Source organism: Elephas maximus, chromosome 4 (assembly GCF_024166365.1).
Source record: "Elephas maximus indicus isolate mEleMax1 chromosome 4, mEleMax1 primary haplotype, whole genome shotgun sequence".
Taxonomy (NCBI): Eukaryota; Metazoa; Chordata; class Mammalia; order Proboscidea; family Elephantidae; genus Elephas; species Elephas maximus.
Window position 1 is genome coordinate 191,549,554 of NC_064822.1, and position 22,152 is coordinate 191,571,705.

General features: G+C 49.3%; 1 protein-coding gene across 2 annotated transcripts in view; it reads left to right on the forward strand.

The window, feature by feature from the left end:
- The first annotated feature begins 4,441 nt into the window (after positions 1-4,441).
- The window catches only part of TBC1D22A (TBC1 domain family member 22A), a 451,059-nt gene continuing 433,348 nt past the window's right edge, over positions 4,442-22,152 (forward strand). For both annotated transcript variants that reach the window (XM_049884681.1, XM_049884682.1), the window contains exon 1: positions 4,442-4,605. In XM_049884681.1, the coding sequence (XP_049740638.1) occupies positions 4,544-4,605 (62 nt within the window). In that variant the 5' untranslated portion in view covers positions 4,442-4,543. The remainder of the gene's footprint in view (positions 4,606-22,152) is intronic.

Below are 22,152 nucleotides of genomic sequence, written 5' to 3' on the forward strand. Positions count from 1 at the left end.
TTGTGCTCATGAGGAACCTTTACATGGATCAAGAGGCAGTTGTTCAGACAGAACAAGGGGATACTGATTGGTTTAAAGTCAGGAAAGGTGTGTGTCTGGGTTGTATTCTTTCACTATACCTATTCAATCTGTATGCTAAGCAAATAATCCAAGAAGCTGGACTATATGAAGAACGGGGCGTCAGGACTGGAGGAAGACTCGTTAACAACCTGCGTTATGCAGGTGACACAACCTTGCTTGCTGAAAGTGAAGAGGACTTGAAGCACTTACTAAAGATGATCAAAGACCACAGCCTTCAGTATGGATTGCACCTCAACATAAAGAAAACAAAAATCCTCACAACTGGACCAATGAGTAACATCAGGATAAACGGAGAAAAGATTGAAGTTGTCAGGGATTTCATTTTATTAGGATCCACAATCAACAGCCACGGAAGCAGGAGTCCAGAAATCAAAAGACGCATTGCATTGGGTAAATCTGCTGCAAAGGACCTCTTCAAAGTGTTGAAGAGCAAAGATATCACTTTGAAGACTAAGGTGCGCCTGACCCAAGCTATGGTATTTTCAATGGCATCATACGCATGTGAAAGCTGGACAATGAATAAGGAAGACCGAAGAACTGACACCTTTGAATTGTGGTGCTGGCAAAGAATATTGAATATACCACGGACTGCCAGAAGAAAAACAAATCTGTGTTGGAATAAGTACAACCAGAATGCTCCTTGGAAGCAAGGATGGCGAGACTGCACCTTACATGCTTTGTACATGCTATGAGGATCGACCGCTCCCTGGAAAAGGACATCATGCTTGGTAGAGTACAGAGGAGAAAAGAGGAAGACCCTCCATGAGATGGACTGACACGGTGGCTGCAACAATAGGCTCAAGCCTAACAATGACCGTGAGCACAGCGCCGGACTGGGCAGTGTTTTGTTCTGTTATGCACAGGGTCACTACGAATTGTAACCGATTTGATGGCATCTAACAACAGCCTCCTAGACCGTGAGAGAAAAATTTATGTTCAAGCCATCTACTCGTGGTATTTCTGTTAGAGCAGCACTAGATGACCAAGGCAAAGCCCTGAGGATTTACTGAGTTGCCAAGTGGGGATCACCAAGGATCCATTGATATTACCCCACAAGGAGACTCCTGGAGTTCCTACGGCCGTGACTAAAGGGGACCCTTGGAGACGTCCCTGCAGCTGACATACTGACGAGAACTTGCCGAGCGCTCGCGGCAGCAGGTGCTGAGGCTGTCGCAGAGGATGCACATTAGGCGACACAAAGGGCCCAACCCGCAGCGGGATAAATGGTGCAGAGTGTGTACAAGCTGCGGAAGTTCTTGCTCTTAGGAGACGGGGTATAAACCTTGGCGTGCTGAGAACTGAGAGCGCCACTAATTCTGCCCTGTGACAAGTGGGTAGGGCCTTTATTGAGGTGTGTGACTCAGACAGTGCATATAAAGTGCCTGGAAAAATCCCTTGCACATAAAAAACAAAAAACAAACAAACCAAACCCATTTCGGTCGAGTTGATTCCAACTCATAGTGACCTTATAGGACAGAGTACAACTGTCCCACAAATTTTCCTAGGCCGTAGTCTTTACCGAAGCAGACTGCCCCATCTTTCACAGAATGGCTGGTGGGTCTGAACTGCTGACCTTTTGGTTGGCAGCCGAGCACTTCACCAATGTGTCACCAGGGTTTGTTTAATACTTTGCACATAAAAAAAAACTAAGTACACGTTACTTATCATCGGCAAGCGAAGAGGCACTGAAAAAACTGAATCAGAGATTATAATCAAATTGTTGTTTTAAAGGAGAACCAGCAGTATACCTCAAGGAGCTCCCTACAGTTATACTGAAACTCCAATCTGAAATGCCAGTCCATGACCCCTCAGTCTTTCGTCCAGGGCAGTGCTGTCCAATAAAAATACAGTGCCAACCACATACCTAAGTTCAAGTTGTCTGGTAGAGACATTAAAAGTAAAAAAATACGCAAAACTTATTTTAATAATACTTTTTATTGAACCCAATATATCCGAAAACATTTCAACATGTAATCAGTATAAGAATTATTAAGATATTTTTATTCCCATTTTCATACTAAGTCTTTGAAATCCTGTATTTTACATGGACAGCACATCTTGAGGAGCCCTGGGGGTGTAGTCTCAGCTGCTGCTTCTCATTTTGAGTCATGCCACATCAGCAAATGAAGGTCCCAAAAGCTTGACTCCATCCACATAAGTCAACTCTGTTTTGAGGCAGCTCTTCCCCAGTCGTCTTTTGAGTGCCTTCCAACCTGAGGGGCTCATCTTCCAGCACTATATCAGACAATGTTCCGCTGCTATTCGTAAGGTTTTCACTGGCTCATGCTTTTCAGAAGTAGACTGCCGAGTCCTTCTTTCTAGTCTTAGTCTGGAAGCTCAGCTGAAACCTGTCCTCCGTTGGTGACCCTGCTGGTATTTGAATACCGGTGGCATAGCTTCAAGCATCACAGGAACACGCAAGCCCCCACAGTAGGACAAACTGACAGAAGTGCAGTGGTTAAGAGTTACAGCTGCTCACAAAAAGGCTGGCAGTTTGAATCCACCAGCTGCTCCTTGGAAACCCTATGAGGCAGTTTTACTCTGTCCTATAGGGTCGCTGAATTAAAATTGACTCAATGGCAATGGGTTTGGTTTTTGTACATTTTCATATAGACTAACCATGTTTCAAGTACACACTAGCCACAACTGGCCAGTGGCTGTCATACTGTACAGCACCAAAAAATAAAACCCACTACCGTTGAGGCAATTCTGACTCATGGTGACCCCATGTGTCATAGAGAACTGCTCCACAGTTTTCTTGGCTGTTATATTTGTTACTTTATTATTGGTTATATCGTTTCACCATACCTATTCAATCTGTATGCTCAGCAAATTACCTGAGAAACAGACTATATGAAGAATGGAGCATCAGGACTGGAGAAAAACTCATTAACAATCTGTGTGATGCAGATGACAGAACCCTGCTTGCCGAAAGTGAAGAGAACTCGAAGTACTTACTGATGAAGCTCAAAGACCACAGCTCTCAGTGTGGATTACACCTCAACATAAAGAAAACAAAAATCCTCAAACTGGACCAATGAGCAGCATCATGATAAATGGAAAAAATCAATACTGAAGTATCAAGGATTTCATTTGACTTGGGTCCACAATCAATCAATGCCCAGGGAAGTAGCAGTTAGGAAATCAAATGACATATTGCATCGGGCAAATCTGCTGCAAAAGACCTGTCTAAAGTGTTGAAAAGCAAAGACGTCACTTTGAGAACTAAGGTGTGCCTGACCCAAGATACGGTATTTTCAACAATTGTGAGGATGGCAAAGGGCTGGGGAGTGTTTTGTTCTGTTGTACACAGAGTCGCTATGCAGATTACCAGGCCTTTCTACTGTGTCAGTGCTGAGTGGGTGGGAGCCGCCAACTTTCAGGCTAGGATTGGAGAGCAATCGTTTGTGCCACCCAGGGACCTCTTGTCGAGCACTAGGCAGGGGAGTTTCTTCCTACCTCTGTGCTCAACTGTCCTTAAATTGAAGCCTGTTCTAATCCCCATTCTCCCTGTATCCCCTCAAATACGCTCCATGTCACTTGGTAGCTGTCTCTTAACTCACTGCATTGTAATTTCAACGGGTTTTTATTTACTGACTCCTAGGAGCCCCGGCGGCGCTGCTAACGGAGAGATCGTGTGGTTGGAACCTACCAGCTGCTCCGCGAGAAGGATGTGGCACTCTGCTTCCGTAAAGGTTACAGCCTCGGGCACCCTACGGGCAGCTCTACTGTGTCCGACAAAGTCGGCAGGACTGGGAGTCGGCCGACCGCAGTCGCTTTGGGTTTTCTAAGCGCCCGTGGCGATAGCCTGGAACAGCGTGGACGCGTCGCCCCTCCGCCGTGACGACGCGTCGTCCCTCTGCCGTGGGCGCCTTCTGGTTTCCTCGTCGCCTCCCTCGGGTCAGTAACGGCGTCCCGCTTCTTTCTGTCCCTGGACCGGCTCCTAGAAAGCAGCCGCTGACAGACGCCGCGGTCCCACACAGGCCTCAGCTCTGAGAAACGCCGAGCGCCAGGCTCGCACGGCTCAGCTCCGGGGTCCGCGGCCGCTGCCCGCCAAGCGAGCCTAGCTTCGGGTCCGCCATCGAGTCGCGCGCGGCGAGCGCACGAGGGCCGGAAAGCCGGGTGCCGGCGACGCGGGCTGTGGGGCAGCTGCCGCCAGGCCCTAGCGCCTCAGCCATCCGGCCTCGCGCCGGCGCCCTGCACCCGCTCACGCGCCGCCGGCGTCGCTTTTAAATGGCGTCAGTGGCCCCCGCGCCACGCGTTCGAGGGCGCCTGAGACAGAGGCGGGACTTCCGGGCGCGAGGAGGCACAACTTCCGGAGAGAGGCGGAAGAGCTTGTGGGCTCTGCGCACCGGAGTCCCGGGACCGCTGAAGGGCTGCCCGGGGAACAGGACCGGGTCACTGGGGGCGGGACGGCCACGCTCCGGTGTCGGGCCGCGGCTCTGAGGGATGAGGAGGGGCCATGGCCAGCGACGGGGCCAGGAAGCAGTTCTGGAAGCGCAGCAACAGCAAGGTCCCGGGCAGGTGGGTGTGACGGGGAGAGCGGGGTCGGGTCAGGGGTCAGAGGTCACAGGTGGATGCGTCGGCCTGCGGGGCTGCGGGTGGAGTTGGGGTCCGGGAAGGGGTAACCTGAGTCGAGGGGACAGTTTGGGGGGCGAACTGGGGGTCGGGCTTGAGGTCTGGGAGGTGACAGCGCTGCCCGTAGCAGCGAGCTTTGAGCGGGGAGCGGGAGCTGCCGGCAGGCGTTCCTGGGCCGGGCAGGCTCTCTTCTGCCAGACGGCTGGCTCCCTGGGGAGCCTGGGAGGAACTGACCCGCGTCGTGGTGACATGACTTCAGTGGGGTCAGGAAGCTGGCCCGGGGGTGGCCGCTCCCGCCGGGGAGGTCGCTCCTGTTCGGGGTGCGGGAGCTTCTGAGCCGCGGGATTGTCCTGTCTCTGTGGTCAGAGCCGGGAAGAGGGTGAGAGGAGGGTTAGAGGCTCTCTGTGAGGTCCCTGTTCCCATTTTCTGGCTTCAAAACAACTCCTACTTTGTGTTACCAGCAGGCAGCAAATAAAAAAATGTTAAAAAAAAATTCAGTGTCCACAGTGTGCCGGGTATACCCTGAAAGTTGCACAGCTCCAGCGTCCTTGTCGATTGGTATTGGTGGCGTGGCACGGATCCCTGGCCAGAGCCCTAGGGAAGGAGGAGATGTGTACATGGAAAATACCTAGGGTAAAATCAGCTGTCGGCGAAAAGATTAGAGACAAGCCAATGGCAAGATTGCTGAACAGAGTTTGTTCTGTTTTAAGACGAAAGTCTGAAGAAGTGTGATATTAAAATAAGCTCCCAAGTAGAGTCATTCATAGGCACAGCAAAGTCGTTTGTATCCTTGGTGTTGCATAACGAACACAGTTGTTGAAGTGATGAAATTGTAAACTTTGGGATTCACTGTATCCAGTCAGAAAAGGTTGATTTTCAGAGTGGACTGTGAGTTGGGTGGAATGTCTGACTGAGTCACTCAGACACGATGACTGGAATGCAAGGAATCACCAGAGGTGGCCAGAGATCTGTTTTATTCGGCAGGATTGTGCTCAGCAGAACAGTAAGGACATTCATCAAAACAAGTGGCATGTCCAGGATGAGGTGGAAATTCTGGAATGGCAGAGACTAGGAGGTCCTCGTGATGACGGGGACAAATGCTGTAGAAGAGTTCAGGGAAAGGGTTTGAGGAAGGAGCCACATGGAAGGCTCCTTTAGGTTGGTCTTGGGGTTCCGGTCCCCCTTCAGTTTAAAGAGGGTGACCCTTAAAAGAGATGGATTGACACAGTGGCTACAACAATGGGCTCAAACATAGCCACATTCTGTTATACGTGGGGTCGCTGTGAGTTGGAGCCAACTCGACGGTACTTAACAACAGTCTAAACACCCACACTAACTCTAATAACTGGTTCTTAGCCAACTGAGATGTGAGAATGACCAAGCTGCTGCATGCATTTAACAGTGAATAAACCTTTGGACAGATGGCTGTCTCTTAGTAATTTGCCCTCACCTTTTTTTCTGTGAGATCCTGCAAATACAGGTTCTCTTTTGCCTTTGATTTGCTGCTGTGTTGTGTGTTAGGCACTTTCGAGAGTAACTCCTAAGTTAAAGTTCAAGTGGATATGGGAGAATTGTTAGTGGCTGTCCCTGAAGAGGACGGGACAGAGAGGAGAGGCTGGGTCCCAGAGAGACCTGCATAGCTGCTCTGTTCCTCTTCCCTCCTGTTGCCCTTCCTCTGGCAGTGCTGGTATTCCAGGAGACAGGCTGGAACTCCGTCCCCTGAAGGGTGAGTTGTGAAGGTATGCCTTTGCTGCTATCAGAAGGTGACTTTCCAGTGGTTATGCCTAGCCACTTGTTTAGTCTTCAGCTAATTAGTGTAGTGCCAGGAGAGATCCTAGCTGGGTTCCTGTGGCCTTGCCAACTCTGTCAAATGGTTCCCGTGATTGTTTTACTTGCTCTTTTTTTGAGTGTAGACCCCAGCACAGAGAAACTCAAGGAAGGAAGAACATACCCACCACAGAATACAAAGGCAGCCCCTAAACTGTGACGGGATCTTTTATATAGCACAACCCTTCGTAGTTCCTTAGATAATAATGGCTAACGCGTGTACTGTTTGCCAGGCACGATTATCAGTACTTTACAAGCATTTTCTTATGTATGCCTAATTTTTATAGTTTGCAAAACATGTGCTTTCTCCTCCAGGCAACACTGAGGTAGGTTTGGATTAAAACCCCTCAGTCGTTTCTCCTGAAGTGCTGTGCAGAAACTACGCTTTTTAGCATGGCGTCTAAGGCCCTTTGTAATCTCATCCCCGCTCCGCTCTCTAGCCCCATCTTGCACCCCTCGCTGCGTTGCCCTCAGCAATCGCAGTGGGTTGAGTAGTGTTCCCCCCAAGTTGATGTATATCTGGAACTATGGAGCATGACCTTATCTGTAAGTAGGGTTGAGGTGAAGTCATCCTGCATTTAAGTCCAGTGACGAGTGTCTTTATGAGAGAAAGAAGAGGGAGATGTGGACACAGACACAGACCTACAGGGAAGGTGGCTGTGTGGAGATGGAGGCAGAGATTGGAGGAATGCAGCTATATGCCAGGGAATGCCAGGATTGCCGGGAGTGACCAGAAGCTAGGACGGAGCAGGGAAGGATTCTCCCCTAGAGCCTTCAGAGAGAGCGTGGCCCTGCAGACACCTTGATTTTGGATGTTTCACCGTAGTTCTGCAAGGGAATAAGTTTCTGTTGTTTTTAAGCCACCCAGTTTGTGGTAGGTTGCCACCGTGAAGTGGGGTGCTGCTGTAACAAATACATGGAAAGGTGGAAGTGGCTTTGGAATTGGGTAATGGGTAGATGTTTTCCCTCAGAAGCGATCTGTGGAGCACCCTCCGCCTGATGGCTTGGGTCCCCATGGGTTGTATGGGAGACTGGAAGGTTTTTGAGGACATTACGGCGGCTGAAACACTGCCAGCCTGAACAGAGAGGTACACAGATAGGATGAAGTACGGGGAGGCTATCGGGTCTCCACATTTCTCCTTGGCTGCAGACATGTGTTATTCTTCATGAAAGAGGAGGCCTGATGGGGGCAGCTCAGAGCACACAGGCACAGCGCGCAGAGCACAGAGCCAGGGAGACTTACCCTCAGGCCTTGAGACCTCATAGAACTTGCCCTGACAGATTTGGGGCTTGCTCTGGACCAAAAAAAAACAAAAAAACCCATTGCCGTGGAGTTAATTCTGACTCATAGTGACCCTGTAGGACAGAGTAGAACTGCCCCATAGGCTTTCTAAGGCTGTAATCTTTACAGAGGCAGACTGCCACACCTTTCTCCTCTGGAGCAGCTGGTGAGTTCGAACCACTGATCTTTCAGGTAGCAGCAGAGCACTTTAAGCACTGTGCTACCATGGCTCCTCTGCTTTGGACCAGTGAACCCTTTATTCCTTCCATTTTCTCCCGTATGGCATGGGAATGTCTCTCCTATGCCTGCACCCCCATTGCATTTTGGAAGCAGAGAACTTGTTTTCTGGTTTCACAGGTCTGTGGATGAAGAGTAATTTTGCCCCAGGGTGGACCATTCCCAGAGTCTCATCCTTAATTGATGCAGGTGATGAGATATGGGACTTTTTTTTTTTTATATTGTACTTTAGATGAAGGTTTACAGAACAAACTAGTTTCTCATCAAACAGTTAGTACATACGTTGTTCTGTGACATTGGTTAACAACCCCACAACGTGTCAACACTCTCCCTTCTCAACCCTTGGTTCCCTATTACCAGCTTTCCTGTTCCCTCCTGCCTTCCAGTCCTTCCCCAGGACTGGTGCACCCCTTTAGTCTTGTTTTGTTTCATGGGTCTCTTCAATCTTTGGCTGAAGGGTGAACCTCAGGAGTGACCTCGTTACTGAGCTGAAAGGGTGTCTGGGGGCCATACTCTCAGGGTTTCTGCAGTCTCTGTCAGGCCAGCAAATCTGGTCTTTCTTTTTGAGTTAGAATTTTGTTCTCCGTTTTTCTCCAGCTCTGCCTGGGACCCTTTGTTGTGATCCTTGTCAGAGCAGTCAGTGGCGATAGCCGAGCACCATCCAGGGAGGCCGTGGTAGATGTGATCCATTAGTCCTTAGGATTAATCTTTCCCTTGCATCTTTAGTTTTCTTCATTCTCCCTTACTCCCAAAGGGGTGAGACCAGTGGAGTATCCTAAATAGCTGCTCACAGGTTTTTAAGATGAGATTGGGGGACTTCTTGAGCCGATGGTTAGGTAAGGTTTTGTACTTAGTGTTGGTGATGGAATGGGCTGACAGTTTGGGGAATGTTGAGATGGGCAAATGTATTCTGCACGTGGGAAGAATGTGAATTTTAGAGGATCAGACTGCAGATTATAGCAGGCTGAATTGTTGTTGTGTGCTGTCAAGTAGATTCCAACTCATCGCGACCCTATATGACAGAATAGAACTGCCCTGTAGGCTCTTTTAGGCTGTAATCCTTATGGGAGCAGATCACCAGGTATTTTCTCCCACACAGCTGCTGGGTGGGTTTGAACTGCCGACCTGTCAGTTAGCAGATGAGTGCTTAACCATTGTGCCACCAGGGCTCCTTGTGGGTTGAACAGTGTCCCTCAAAAATTCGTGTCCACTCAGAAGCTGAGAATGTGCCCTTGTTTGAAACAGGGTCTTTGCAGATACAGTTAGTTAAGGATCTCGGGGTGAACTGGTCCTGGATTTAGGGTGATTCTCTGGGTTTCTAAAATCTGACAACTGGTGTCTTTACAAGAGAATGGAGCTGGGGATTTGGACACAGGGACACAGATGCATGGGGAAAACACCAGTGTGAAGACAGAGGCAGAGACTGGATGGAGCTATGAGCCCAGGAACCCCAGGGATTGCCAGCAACCACCAGAAGCTGGAGGGGACAAGGGAGGATCCTCCCCTAGAGCCTTCAGGGAGAGCGTGGTCCTGCTGACGCTTTGATTTCAGATTTCTGTTGTTCTAAGCTGCCCGGTTTGTGGTGAGTTGTTACAGTGCTCTGGGAAACTTGGACAGCAGTGCAGACGGACTTTGGGTTCTGTGGCATCCCAGGCTGAGTGAGCCTCTGTCCTTGCATGCTATGGTGGCTGACCAGGATGTCCCTTCCCGCTCTCCCCTCACTTTTCAGACCTCACCTCTGGCACACTTCCCTGTAGAGCCTTGTCTGCCTTTCTCGGGCTGGACCAAGGTGCCTTTTTTATGCTCAAATGCGGTATCGTAGGTGCGCACTTACTGTCTTCACAGTGAGCTCTGCAGGTTCAGGGGGTGCCCCTTACTTGTCTTTGCCTTGTTAGTGTTGATAAATGGTGAAAACCCAGACTGCCTGTTAGGCTAGTCTACAGCAAATATGTGATTTGGCCAAGATCATATACCAGACGGGGGTGGTCTTACTAGGAGCCCCCACACTTCGTGCACACTCTGGCCCATATGTTGTGTATCTGGCTGATGCTTTTCTAGATGTTTCCTTTCTGGGTGAGCCTGGAGGTATGGTGGAAAGATCCCTGACTAGGACTTGCGTGGTCTGGGTTTTAGCCTCATCCTTCTGTTACCTCTCTGTGTGACCTTCTCCAAGTCATGTCACTCCCGGGCCGTTGGTTTCTGTGTCTGTAACATGGGGGAGCTGCGTTAGCTCTAAGAAGCTGTGACTGGCCAGGCCCGGCTCTCTGATGAGAATGAGAGAGGCCTCTTGGACCGGTTTTGAGAGTCAGACAATGTATTCATTCAACAAATGATTACTTAACTCATTCTGAGTGCCTGGAACACCTGCAGATGCTAGGGGTACAGCAGGGAACAGTGGGGCTGAAGCCTGTGCTCCTGTGGACTGGCAGTGGAGGTGGAGAGGCAGAGAGTAACGTGACTACTAGAATATGGAGTCGCTGAAAGGTGACGTTGTTGCGTTCTTAGGTGTTATTGAGTCGATTCCGACTCACAGTGACCTCGTGTGACAGAGTGGAACTGCCCCGTAGGGTTTCCTAGGCTGTAACCTTTATGGGAGCAGATTGCCAGGTCTTTCTTCCGTGGAGCCACTGGGTGGGTTTGAACTCATAACCGTTAAGTTAGCAGCAGAGTGCTGACTGCCGCACCAAGCAGGGCTCCCTAGAAGGTGATACCTGCCGTGGTAAAATGAGTTCCTTTATGGGGCCTTTTGCCTTGTGGCTGAGAGGAGCCTGTGCTGAGGGGTCCGGGGAGGGGGAGCCTGTGCTGAGGGGTCCGGGGAGGGAGTCTGTGCTGAGGGGTCCGGGGGGGAAGCCTGTGCTGAGGGGTCTGGGGGGGGGAGCCTGTGTTGAGGGGGTGGGGGGAGCCTGTGCTGAGGGGGCGGCGGGAGCCTGTGCTGAGGGGGCCGGGGGGGAGCCTGTCCTGCGGGGGCCAGGAGGAGCCTGTGCCGAAGGGCGGAGAGGAGGCCTGCAAGGCAGAGAAGAGGCGTGCACGGCAGAGAGAAAGGGCCTGCTTGCTTGCACTGTCAAGAGGAGCTGAGAGAACTGTCCTGCACTGAAGAAGGGAGGCTTTACCTACATACTTCTGATCCTGATCCTGAGTTGTACCCTGTTACTTCTTGAATAAACCACTTAACCCTGAGTATGGTCTATGAGTCCTGTCTGACCATTGCAATGGATTATCAAACCCAGAAGAGAAGTATAGGTCATCCCCAACTTAGGACACATTCGACTTACGACGAACCACAGTTACGACCGTCTGTGGTTTTTTTGTATATTTCCTTGATAGTAATATGTTTTACATACAGTGTTGCATCGCATGATTTGCTGATGTTACCATTCTCAAATGTTCACTTGCAGATGTTCAAAGATTAGATACTGATATAAAAGGCAATAATAATGAAAACTAAAAAAAAAAAAAAAATAGGTATTTGACTTATATCAGAATCAACTTGTGACAGAGACATCAGAGTGGAGTCCTGTTGAAAGTTGGGGGCTGCTTGTAGAGAGTGCTGTGGGAGGGGCGGCTGGTGTCAGCATTGCTACAAAGGTTGGAGGGTGGAAGTACATCTCACCTCCACCTCACAGGGGTCATTGGCCTTGGACTGATGCTGCCAATGTTGATGTTAGAGGAGGTCTGCCCCCGTACCCCTGTTACACCTGTTAGTAAATAGTACAGCAAGGGAGGGGGATAGGGAGTTTGGGAGCAGGTGTTGTGGGGAGACGTTCATGTTGGGAAGGTGGCCAGGGCACCCCTCACTGAGGAGGTGACATTTGAGTAAGGATTTGCAGGAGGAACAAGGCCGGTGGGCAGCTGGAAAAGGAGCGGTCCAGACAGAGGCTCTGATTTGGGAGGAGGTCAGGGTGCTGGGGCAGAAGCACAAGGAGGCCAGTGGGACGATGGCTGAGTGAGAGTTGTGGGCACGAGGTTGAGCAGTGGCGGGGTTGGGCCTTGAGGGCATAGTGTCACTTGTACTCTGAGTGACAGGGGAGCCTTCTGAGAAGCCCCCACGTTGATCTCACAGGACCACTCTGGCTGCTGCGCTAAAGATGGAGGGTGAGGGCCAGCAAGGTCAGAGGCAGTTGCCCACATCCAGGTGAGAGAGGATGGTGGCTGGAGCAGAGAGGAGGTCAAAGCAGTGAGGAGGAGCAGGGGTGGGCTGGACACGTTCTGGAGGTAGAGGATAAGGGTCGGAGAAGGCTCAGCCTCTGACTCTGGGGCCTGTTTCGTTCCATCTCAGGCCACTGACTCAGCTGGCTCTTGAAGAACTGTTGATCTCTGTAGTTGCAGTTGGAATTTTTTGCCACACTCGGCTTTAAATGCCAAGGCAAGCTCGCAGCATCCCAGGCGTGAGAACGCAGCATCCCAGGCGTGAGAACACAGGCAGCCTCCAGCATGGCTCAGCCGCTTGCTATTTTATAGCACAGCTCTGCTGGCGGCGTGCCTGCTGCTGACAGGAGGGTATGTAGGCAGCTGGGCCATGCCAAGAGTGACATTTGTAAGTGGGCTGGCTGCGAGAAAGGCCCAAATTGAACATGGCAAGGATGTGGGGGCTTGGGATAAGCTGGAGCAGATGACAGTCACAGTGCCATGGCTCTGATGGCTTCCGGCTCACGGCTGTCAGGACTGCAAGGAGTCTGAGCAAATGAGGCCTCAACTCAAGAGGCAGAGGGGCCCCTACCAGTCATCAGCCAGAGGAGAGCTGATGGGTGGGTAATTCATTCATTCAGAAAATCCTTGTGAGCACTTTCAGTGTGGCAGGTACTGTGCAGAATACTGAGCACAACATAGGTGGTCCTCAGAGGCTGGGGGGTGGGAGAGGTGGTTGGCAGGTAAATGGGAAGTGCTCTGGTTGAAATGCTGTGAAGGTGACAATCAGGGAATGTTGGCAGAATAACAGGGTCCCAGGTGATCCCTAAGGTGGTGAGGCCTAAGCTGGAACCTGTCCTTGGGGAACAAGCTGAGCGAGGCAGAGGCTCCAGTGGCTGGAGCACGCAGGCCTTCAGAGGCCACAGGGACTTGGGTCCTGGTCCACAGAGCCATGAGAAAGCCTGAAAGGCTTTAAACAGAGAGTGATGTGATACTGTGAAATTACGCATCCTCCTTGGAGGGAGAGTGGGTGAGGGAGGAAGTGGCTGCCAGGAAGAGGCTGCAGGAGTTCAAGGCTGGGACAGTGGCCATGGGGGTGGAGAGGCATGGACAGGTCCAGTGTGCATTTTGCGCGTAGAACTCACAGGATTGCCTGATGGGCTGGATGTTGGAGGGCAAGCTGGCCTGTAGAATGGGGGTGTGGCAGGCACAATAATGGCCTCCCTAGGATGTCCACATCTTCATTCCTGGGACCTGTGACCATGTTATATTATGTGCAAAGGGGAGTTAAGGTTGCGGGTGGAATTAAGGTTGCGAATCGGCTGACTTTAAAATATAGAGATTATCCTGGATTATCCTGAATTACCCAGAGGCCCAGTGTAATCACATGTGCTCTTTAAAGTGGTCAGAGAGATTCAACAGAAGGTTTCAGCTCACCAGTGCTGGCTTCAAAGATGGAAGAAGGGACCGCGAATCAAGGATGCAGGCGTCCTGTAGGAGGCGGGAATGGCCTTCAGCGTACTGCCAACAGGAAAATGGGCATCTCAGTCCTCCAACTGTGAAGAAGAGAAGATGGATTATCCCTGACAATCTCCAGAAATGAACGCAGCCAGTGACACCTTGATTTTAGTCTGGCGAGGCCAGTCCTGGACTTTTGACCCCAGAGCTGCAAGATATGTGTGTGTTATAAGCCTGTAGGTTTGTTGTGGATCGTTACAGCAGCAAGAGGTGACTCATACGGTGGAGAGTTGGTGATGTCTGCCCGAGGCCTGTCCCAAGGGGAGAACCCCAGGTGCCTGCCGGCACTGTGCTGGGCTCCTGCATGTGAATACAGACAGTATTCCCTTGGTCAGTCTTCATCGGTCAAGCTGGCCCCTCGCTGGCTAACCTGTGCAAAGGGCATTATTTCCCAGGCACTCGAACTAAGCTTGTGGGTCCTTCCTCTCGTCATTCCCCAGTCCAGGAAGGAATTGAGGCCCAGCCTTTTTTCTCAGAAATTCTAGTCTGCTGCCTCTGACCTGCCCTCTCTCCTTATGTTTTTATAAATCCATATCTGTTTTTTGGGGCTCTTGAAGTGGCTTTTTGAATTGAGTGCCTGTTTATTTGGTAATGACTCTTACTCCGCTCTCCCAGGTTGGGAGCCGCCCAGGAGTTTCTGTCCTGGTGGTGGTTTTGTATTTGGTGGAGGCCGAGTTCTTCATCTTGTTGCGCAGAGGTCATCTTACTGTGACGTCTACCCTGGAAGTACTAGTGGGCGGGCCTTCATTCTCTGTATGGTTCTGTCGATGTGTTATTTCCTGTAGTCACATTTTATGTTACTAAAAGCCCCTTATTTGCCTGGAAACATTTTGAAAAATTAATGTGAGTCTATTTTTTTTATCTCTTCAGTTTTTTGCCTCATGTAGCAAATCTTGGCTGTTTTGGATAAATGCTAGATGAGGACAAAAATGATCTTTAAAAAATAAATCCCTAATTTTGGAATTTTTGTTTTAATAGTGAGAGCAGGAAGAAGGATCGCACCTCCCCTGTGTATTTTTAAGGCAAGACAGGAGGTCATAAATGGAAGGAGGTGGAATATGCTCTGGGAGCCTACTTTTCTCTCTGTGATTTTTTTTTTCCTGCACACTGCCATGGCCCAGCCTGGCCTTGGTGTGGCCAGGACAAGGCCGTGGCAAAGTGAACTGGGGTTGTCTGGGCTCTGTGACCAGCGAGCAACACCTCTCCTTTCTTCCCTGGCCTGCTCCGTCCTGTCCTCACTCACTGGCTTCTTTCTCCATCAGTGGAAGATTTGCTTAGTGTGGCGCCCCGGGTGTGGTGGGGAGTGCAGGAACGCTAGCCTGGCACTCCTGCCTGGGGGCCCAGGGCTGGTCCTTGGGGGCGGGGTGGGGGCTGCCTATCGGGCCTGCTGAGCGTGTGGGGAATGCTGCCAGGGTGTGAGGGTGTACCAGTGGTGGGGGGCAGAGGAGAAGGCAACGGGGAGTGCCCAGGAGATGCCTGCCCCCCTTGCGGTGCTTTTCCTGAGTTTGGCCCTGCGCTGGGCCTGGAGCACAGAGGTGGCTGGCCATGTGGCCCTTTCTCTCAGGAGTCAGTGAGCGCTCTGTGCAGGATTGCATCAGGCTCAGTGTGCGAGGACAGTCATGGAGTTGGAGGTGGCGCAGGGCCTTGTGGCAACCACCTAATAGTAGTGGTGGGTCACTGAGTGCTTCACCTGTTCAGGCCTCAGGACAGCCCGGGTGCTGTGATGATCTGCATTTTACAGAGTGGGTGGCTGAGACTCTGCAGCTGGACCACGCCTCAGAGACGCACAGCTGCTCACCCATCATAGCACACCCCTTCCAGCCATACAGTACAGTCTTCATTTCCTGGGCGCGGGAGTCAGAGCTGAGAAAGCCACTCTCCGACCAGGAATTGCCCCCCTCTGAAGGACAGAAGGACGGTCTCACCCAGCCTCCCGCATCGTGGGCTTGAAATCAAACCCTGGCGCGTGTGGGCCGGCCAGCCCTCCAGGCCAGGGAAGCCGGTTTCTTGTGCCTTGTACCTTCCTCGTTTGGGGGTGGTTCTTGGGGAGCAGGCTGAGCAGCCCTTCCAGGCCCAGCCTTGTGTTCTTTTCCCAGAGTAGGTGGGGTCAGAGGCCTGGAGGGGTCAGGCAGCCTGGGTTCCTTCCCATTTCTGGGGCCCTGCACTTCAGGGAACTTTCATTTTGAGCATCCCAGCCTTTTTGTTCTCCCAGTCTGAAATGTTGTTTCCTCTTTTCTGGGGACTTACTGGAAATTCCCCCAAAGTGCTTCGGGTGACCAAGGGGCACATGGAGTCTGCTGTTGTAAGAATGAAGGGCTGAAAGCAATGCTGTGCCATGAACACCAGCTAACGGGGAACACTCACCTGTGCCTGGACGGGGAGCAGGCCCTTTCCTGTGAGGTGTGAGCTCCTCAGGTGACTGCAGTGAGGAAGCTGGAGGCCTGTGCCTGGCCAGCCCTCACAGTGGTGCTCCGGGATTGGAGCCATTGCCGTGCAGGCTAGCGCTTTCTGGTGCACTGGCTGAATGAGCCCTGTTCCCCGGGGGCCCCTACCTGGGACCAGCCTTGGAGGGTCTGGGGGGTTCACCAGCATCTCCAGCCTGCGTCTCCTGTCTCCCACAGCTGGTGTGTCCTTGAACTGTTCCAGGCCCAAGGCCAGACCTCCTTCGTGACTCCCTGCTGGTTTCCGCTTGTCCCCTCTCAGGCCTCTTGCAGCACTGGTTTGAAATGGGCCTTCCTTCAGGCAGCATCTCCACGGAACTGAAAACGGAAAGGAGGCTTGCTGGAATAACTGTCTTCTGGAAGAGCTCTCAGCAGGGGACTGCTGGGCTGGCAGGGAGAAGGAGGGTCCTGGGGAGGGGCCAAGTACACCTGGGAGCCAGGGGCATCCCCAAGAGAGTGCTCCACATACCTGCCTCTGGCTCTTAGGAGTGGGACTTGGGGTGGGGTGTGGGGAGCTGGCGAGTTGGATGGGGCTCCACACAGTGCTAGGGGGAGGGAACAGAAGGGGGTCCTGCCATGCTCTGCCAGGGTTCAGGCTGGGTCTGGGAGGGAAAAAGGCTAGGAGACAGTGAATCATAGTGTTCCAGTGCTTGTGAGAACACCCCTCCTCCTGGCTAGGTCATGGAGCGAGTACATAACACTCCCTCCTCCTGACTAGGTCATGGACGAACACACAACGCCCTCTCCTCCTGGCTAGTTCATGGGGTGGGCACACAACACCCCCTCTTCCTGGCTAGTTCATGGGGTGGACACATAACACCCCGTCCTTCTAGCTAGGTCGTGGACGAGCACACAACGCCCCTTCTCCTGGCTAGGTCATGGATGGGCACATAATACCCCCTCCCCCTGGCTAGGTCATGGACGAGCACACAATGTTCCCTTCTCCTAGCTAGTTCATGGATGAGCACATAAGGCCCCCTCCTGGCTAGGTCGTAGATGAGAACACAACGTCCCCTTCTCCTGGCTAGGTCCTGGATGAGCACATAAGGCCCCCTCCTCCTAGCTAGGTCATGGACGAGCACACAGCGCCCCCTTCTGGCTAGGTCATGGACGAGCACACAGCGCCCCCTTCGGGCTAGGTCATGGACGAGCACACAGCACCCCCTCTGTTTTGAGAATAGATCTGGCTGTTGCCCTTTAGAGTTCTCCTGCTGCTTGGCGATGCTGTGGAAGTCTTATGTGGTGACTGCTTGTCACAGAATGGTTTATGAAAAAATGTTGACTGTGCACACTTTTTTTTTTTTTACTTTCAAAACCATGATTTTACTTTATGTGAGCAAAGATAAATAGTGGTTGGAGACGTTTAGTCTAAAGAAGAGAAGTAAGGAGCTCTAGTGGACTGTTCTGAGGAAGGCTGGGTACTGGGCCATCTCCACTTGTCCCTCCAGATCCACGGTAGCCCCCACACTGCCCTGCGCCTGCAGCCTGACTCGTGGCGCTGCATCACCCTGGCCTTCCGCTCCTGGCCCAGCTCGAACAATGAGAAACTGGCAGAATTAAGTCCAATATAAAGAATATAAAGCTAACTGTCCAGGGAAAGAGAGGTTTAACTAAGTATCAGAAGACCATGTGTCCAAGATCATAAATGATTTCCAATCTGGAAGGAATCTCTAAATCACCTGGCTCTCTGGTTCCAAACCTGGCTGCACCTGGCAGTTTGTCAGAAATACAGATACCTGGGTCCCATCCCGACTTAATGAGTTAGATTAGACTTTCCAGAGGTGGGGCCAGGGAACCTGTGTTTCTAGCATGTTCCCTCGGTGCTTCTTGGTCAGCCAGTCTGTGAACTGCCTTCTGGCGAAAACTGTTCTGGTGCTGTTTCTTCAGTGAATGGGTGATTGACTCCTGCTTCCGTGTGGAAATGCCCGAGTGGAGCACAGCACCGGTCTCTTTCCCCCAGGTCTTAGAGAGATCAGTGATATTTATTGTTGACAGTTTGAAATATCAAAATAACTAGACCAACTCTCCCTAATTATGGGAATAGAAAACCAGCTTCCCATTTATTCATACAATAGAAATATTACATAGCACTTAGGATGAAGTAGCATATCATTATATCCAAACATGAATAAATCTCAAATATAAGATGAAGTGAAACATTTAAATTGCCTGTCATATAATACAACATCATTTATGTAAATTACTGAAACTCATAAGTGTTATTGCTTGGAACTATATGTTTTGGAAATAATCTGTCTTAGAAAAATTGCTGCAAATAATGATAGAGGAAATAAAAATAATGGGGGAAGATTCAGCTGTGTGTGTCATATCTATTAGAAAGAGACATTTGAAGCAAATGAGGCCAAACGTGAATAATTGGTAAACCTGAAGGAGAAACCCACACATACGGCTCTTGTGTGCTATTTTTTACAGTTTTCTGTAAGTTTAAAATATATAATAATTAAAAATAATTTTTACAATAAAAACAGATTGAAAACCATCAAATTATTGAAACAATATGTTTTGGAAATTGACAGATACTGAAATTCAGCTGAAAGAGTTTAATAGACCCAGCTGTTTTACTGAATTCACCTGCTTGACTTCTAGATGAGTCTCTGTGTTCAGACTTTACAGAAGACGCAGCCAAGCCCGGCTGACAGTGTGGGATATCAGCCATTTAAAATTACACTTTCACCAGAGATACAAACGTTAGGCGCATTAACGAGAAAGTGAAAAAAACTGAATAGATGCTGTTTTTCAAAATATGCAGAAAGACCTGTAAGAAGTCTCAGGAGGTATTCTGAGTTTCCCATTAGGAGGCTATTAGACATATAATTGAATGTTACAGAACCAAATGAGTTCTCCAAAATGATGACAAAATAAAAAATAAGAAAGATCTGAACATTTGCCATTTCTAGGAACCTACAGGCTGAGGAAGCTGGAAAGATGGTTTTGTCCCCCGACATCCTACAGATTCCCAGTCACCTTAACCAAACCAAAAACCAAATGTGTTGCTGTCGAGTTGATTCCGACTCACAGCAACCCTACAGGACAGAGTAGAACTGCCCCATAGAGTTTCCAAGGAGCACCTGGCGGATTCGAACTGCTGACATTTTGGTTAGCAGCCGTCGGTCCCAGTTACCGCAATTACTGTCAAACATCCAGGTCCCTCAGGACCTCAGTCCTGGTCAGTCCTGCTACAAATGATCATCACGTGGCACCATCGTGAGATTATCTGTGCACTGACTTCCCTGACCCAGATCCCTGCAGATTTCCTCCCTCCCAAACTATTCCACCATGTCCTTTGAACTTGAGATCTATAACCAGCAAAAGCCCTGGGTTTATTTAAACATGCCTCTAAATGTCTTGCCCTAACGTCTCAATTTTCCATATAGTCCTTTGGAGGAGAGATTATTTTCTTAAACTTCATGTGCCTCAGGGTCTGGAAGTGAGTCAGTGTTCTCTTCCCTTCCCTGTCCAGCTTCCAAATTGTTTCCAAACTGTTATTTATCCAGACCAGTAGCTCCTTTAAAGACCACATATCAGACTTCCGCACGTAATACCTGCCATGGTTACTTCCTACCTACCGTCAGGTCCCTGGTTGTTCCCTTTCGTTGACTAATGGCCTTAGTTCTTGGCTTGTTATCTTCCTTTCTACTATATACCATGGTAGATGGTATACCATACACCATATACCATGATTCCCAAATTTAGATACTTTTGCCTCGCAGTTCCTAAACTTCCCCAATAATAGTTTTTATACCAACCTCTGCCATCTGTAGGGTCACTATGAGTCGGAATCGACTTGAGAGCCGTGGTTTTTTTTTTCTGCCATCTATTCCTTTGTTGACACCCAAGACATTGACGTCACCAATAACTGCACCGCTTGCAAAATCTAGACTTCATACCTTCTCTTCTGTGACCCACACGTCTTATCTTCCAGGCTCGCCTCTCTAGCGTTTCTTCAACTTTTTAAAAACTCCACTGAGTCCTTCGGTTAATTGACTTTATCATTCCCTCGGAGCCCTAGTGGTGCAGGTGTTAAAGCACTTGGCTGCTAACCAAAAGGTCAGCAGTTTGAATCCACCAGCCTCTCTGCCAAAGATGTGGCAGTCTGCTTCTGTAAAGATTCACAGCCTTGGAAACCCTATGGGGCAGCTCTACGCTGTTCTGCAGGTCGCTGTGAGTTGGAATTAACTCGATGGCAGTGGGTTTGCTTTGGTTTTTTGGTTATCGTTCCCTCACTGTTGTTCATCCTTCACAATCCCTTTACATAATTAGGTCAGTGCTTTGCAAACAATTTGGATTCTCTCACCTTTCCCATCCTCTGTTGTCCCAGCTTGGAAAACCTCCAACTATAGTTAAATTGAATTGTCCTTCACTTCCTGGAAAATTGGACATTGATGGATGAGAAATACAAAATGAACTTGACCTATCTCACTGCATCTTCGTGACAACAAATCTCAGATGCATCCTCCGCGCTACCTGGCGACTCTGCTGCGCTGCCGTAACCTTTCCTTCCTGCTGCCCCGACTACCTGCGTTATATCTTTTCCTCTCTCGTCTGAATCCCTGTATAACACAGTCCTTGGGACTGAAACTCAGCTGTTGTCCTTGTTATGCTTCAGTGAGAAATAGAAGCCATCAGTAAGGGCTGTTCCTTACTTCACCACAACCAGTACACAATGCCTTCGCCCTGTTCCTAAGGATAGAGTGTCCCTGCCCTTCTCAGGGGTCAGCTCTTCCTCGTGTGTTGTAGATCTGCTGCCACCGCCTCAGTCTGAGCCGTGATCGTCTTTTGTTTGGACCAGGGCAGTAGCTTCTTTTTTTCTCTCTGATTATCCACGTTTTCTTTTGTCCCCTTATAATACATTTGCTGAGAATTCAGAGTGTTCTGGTTTTTTCCCCTTTATTTTTCCTTTTAATTTCTAGCTTCATACCGTTATGGTCAGAGAAGATGCTTTGTGTGATTTCAGTCTTTTTAAATTTGTTGAGACTTGTTGTGTCCTAGCATGTTGTCTGTTCTGGAAAATGACCCACGTGCACTGGGGAAGAATGTGTATTGTTCTAATGCTGGGTGGAGTGTTCCATGTATGTCCGTCAGGGCCCGTTGGCTTGTGGTTTGATTTAAGTTCTCAGTGTCCTTAATGGTCTTCTTTTTAGATGTTCTGTCTATAATTAAAAATGGTGTGTTGAAGTTCTGTACGGTTATTGTGGAGGTGTCTGTTTCTTCTTTCGTATTAGTGTTTGTTTCATGTATTTTGGTGCTGCATATATAATTGTTATGTCTTCTTGCTGGATTGACTCTTTTATCATTCTGTAATGTCATCTTTATCTCTTTTAATAGATTTTGATTTAAAGTCTGTTTTATCTAATATCAGTACGGCCACCCCTGCTCTTTTTTTGTTTACCGGTTGCATGGAATATTTTTCTCCATCTTCTTATTTTCCATCTGTTTGTGTCCTTAAGTCTAAGGTGTGTTTCTGGTAGAGAGAAAAACAATGGATCATTTTTTTAAAAATCCGTTTTGCCACTCTATGCCTTTTCCATGGGGTGTTTCTACCATTTACATTTATGGTTATTACTAAAAACAAGTGTCTTCCTCACACATTTTGCTCTTTGTGTTTTGTATCTTCTTTGCTTTTTTCTTATTTTTATGTTTTTGTTTGTATTTGGCTGCTTTCTTATGATGAGCCTTTTTGCTTTCTCCCTTCTTCTGAATGTTTTTTCTTGGTGATTTCTTAGTGGTTACCACATATTTTACATTACACGACTAACAATTGCAATAACTTTTAACGTATGAATAACAGTTAACATGTAACCTTTAACATAATAAATCTATTCCTCATGTCCTCCTCCCACCCCATTTCTGTTGTATCTCTGTTAACATCAATATACAACCTATATTTGATAAGTTTACTTTGTGCTTATTTCTTACAAACTTGACATTGTAGTGATTGTGGAATTTAGTTACTGAGTTTATTCCCTGAAAATATCATATACTTGGATTTTATGATTGCCTGTGTTGTTGTTTTTTTGGCGCGCTCTCTCTCTCTTTATTTTT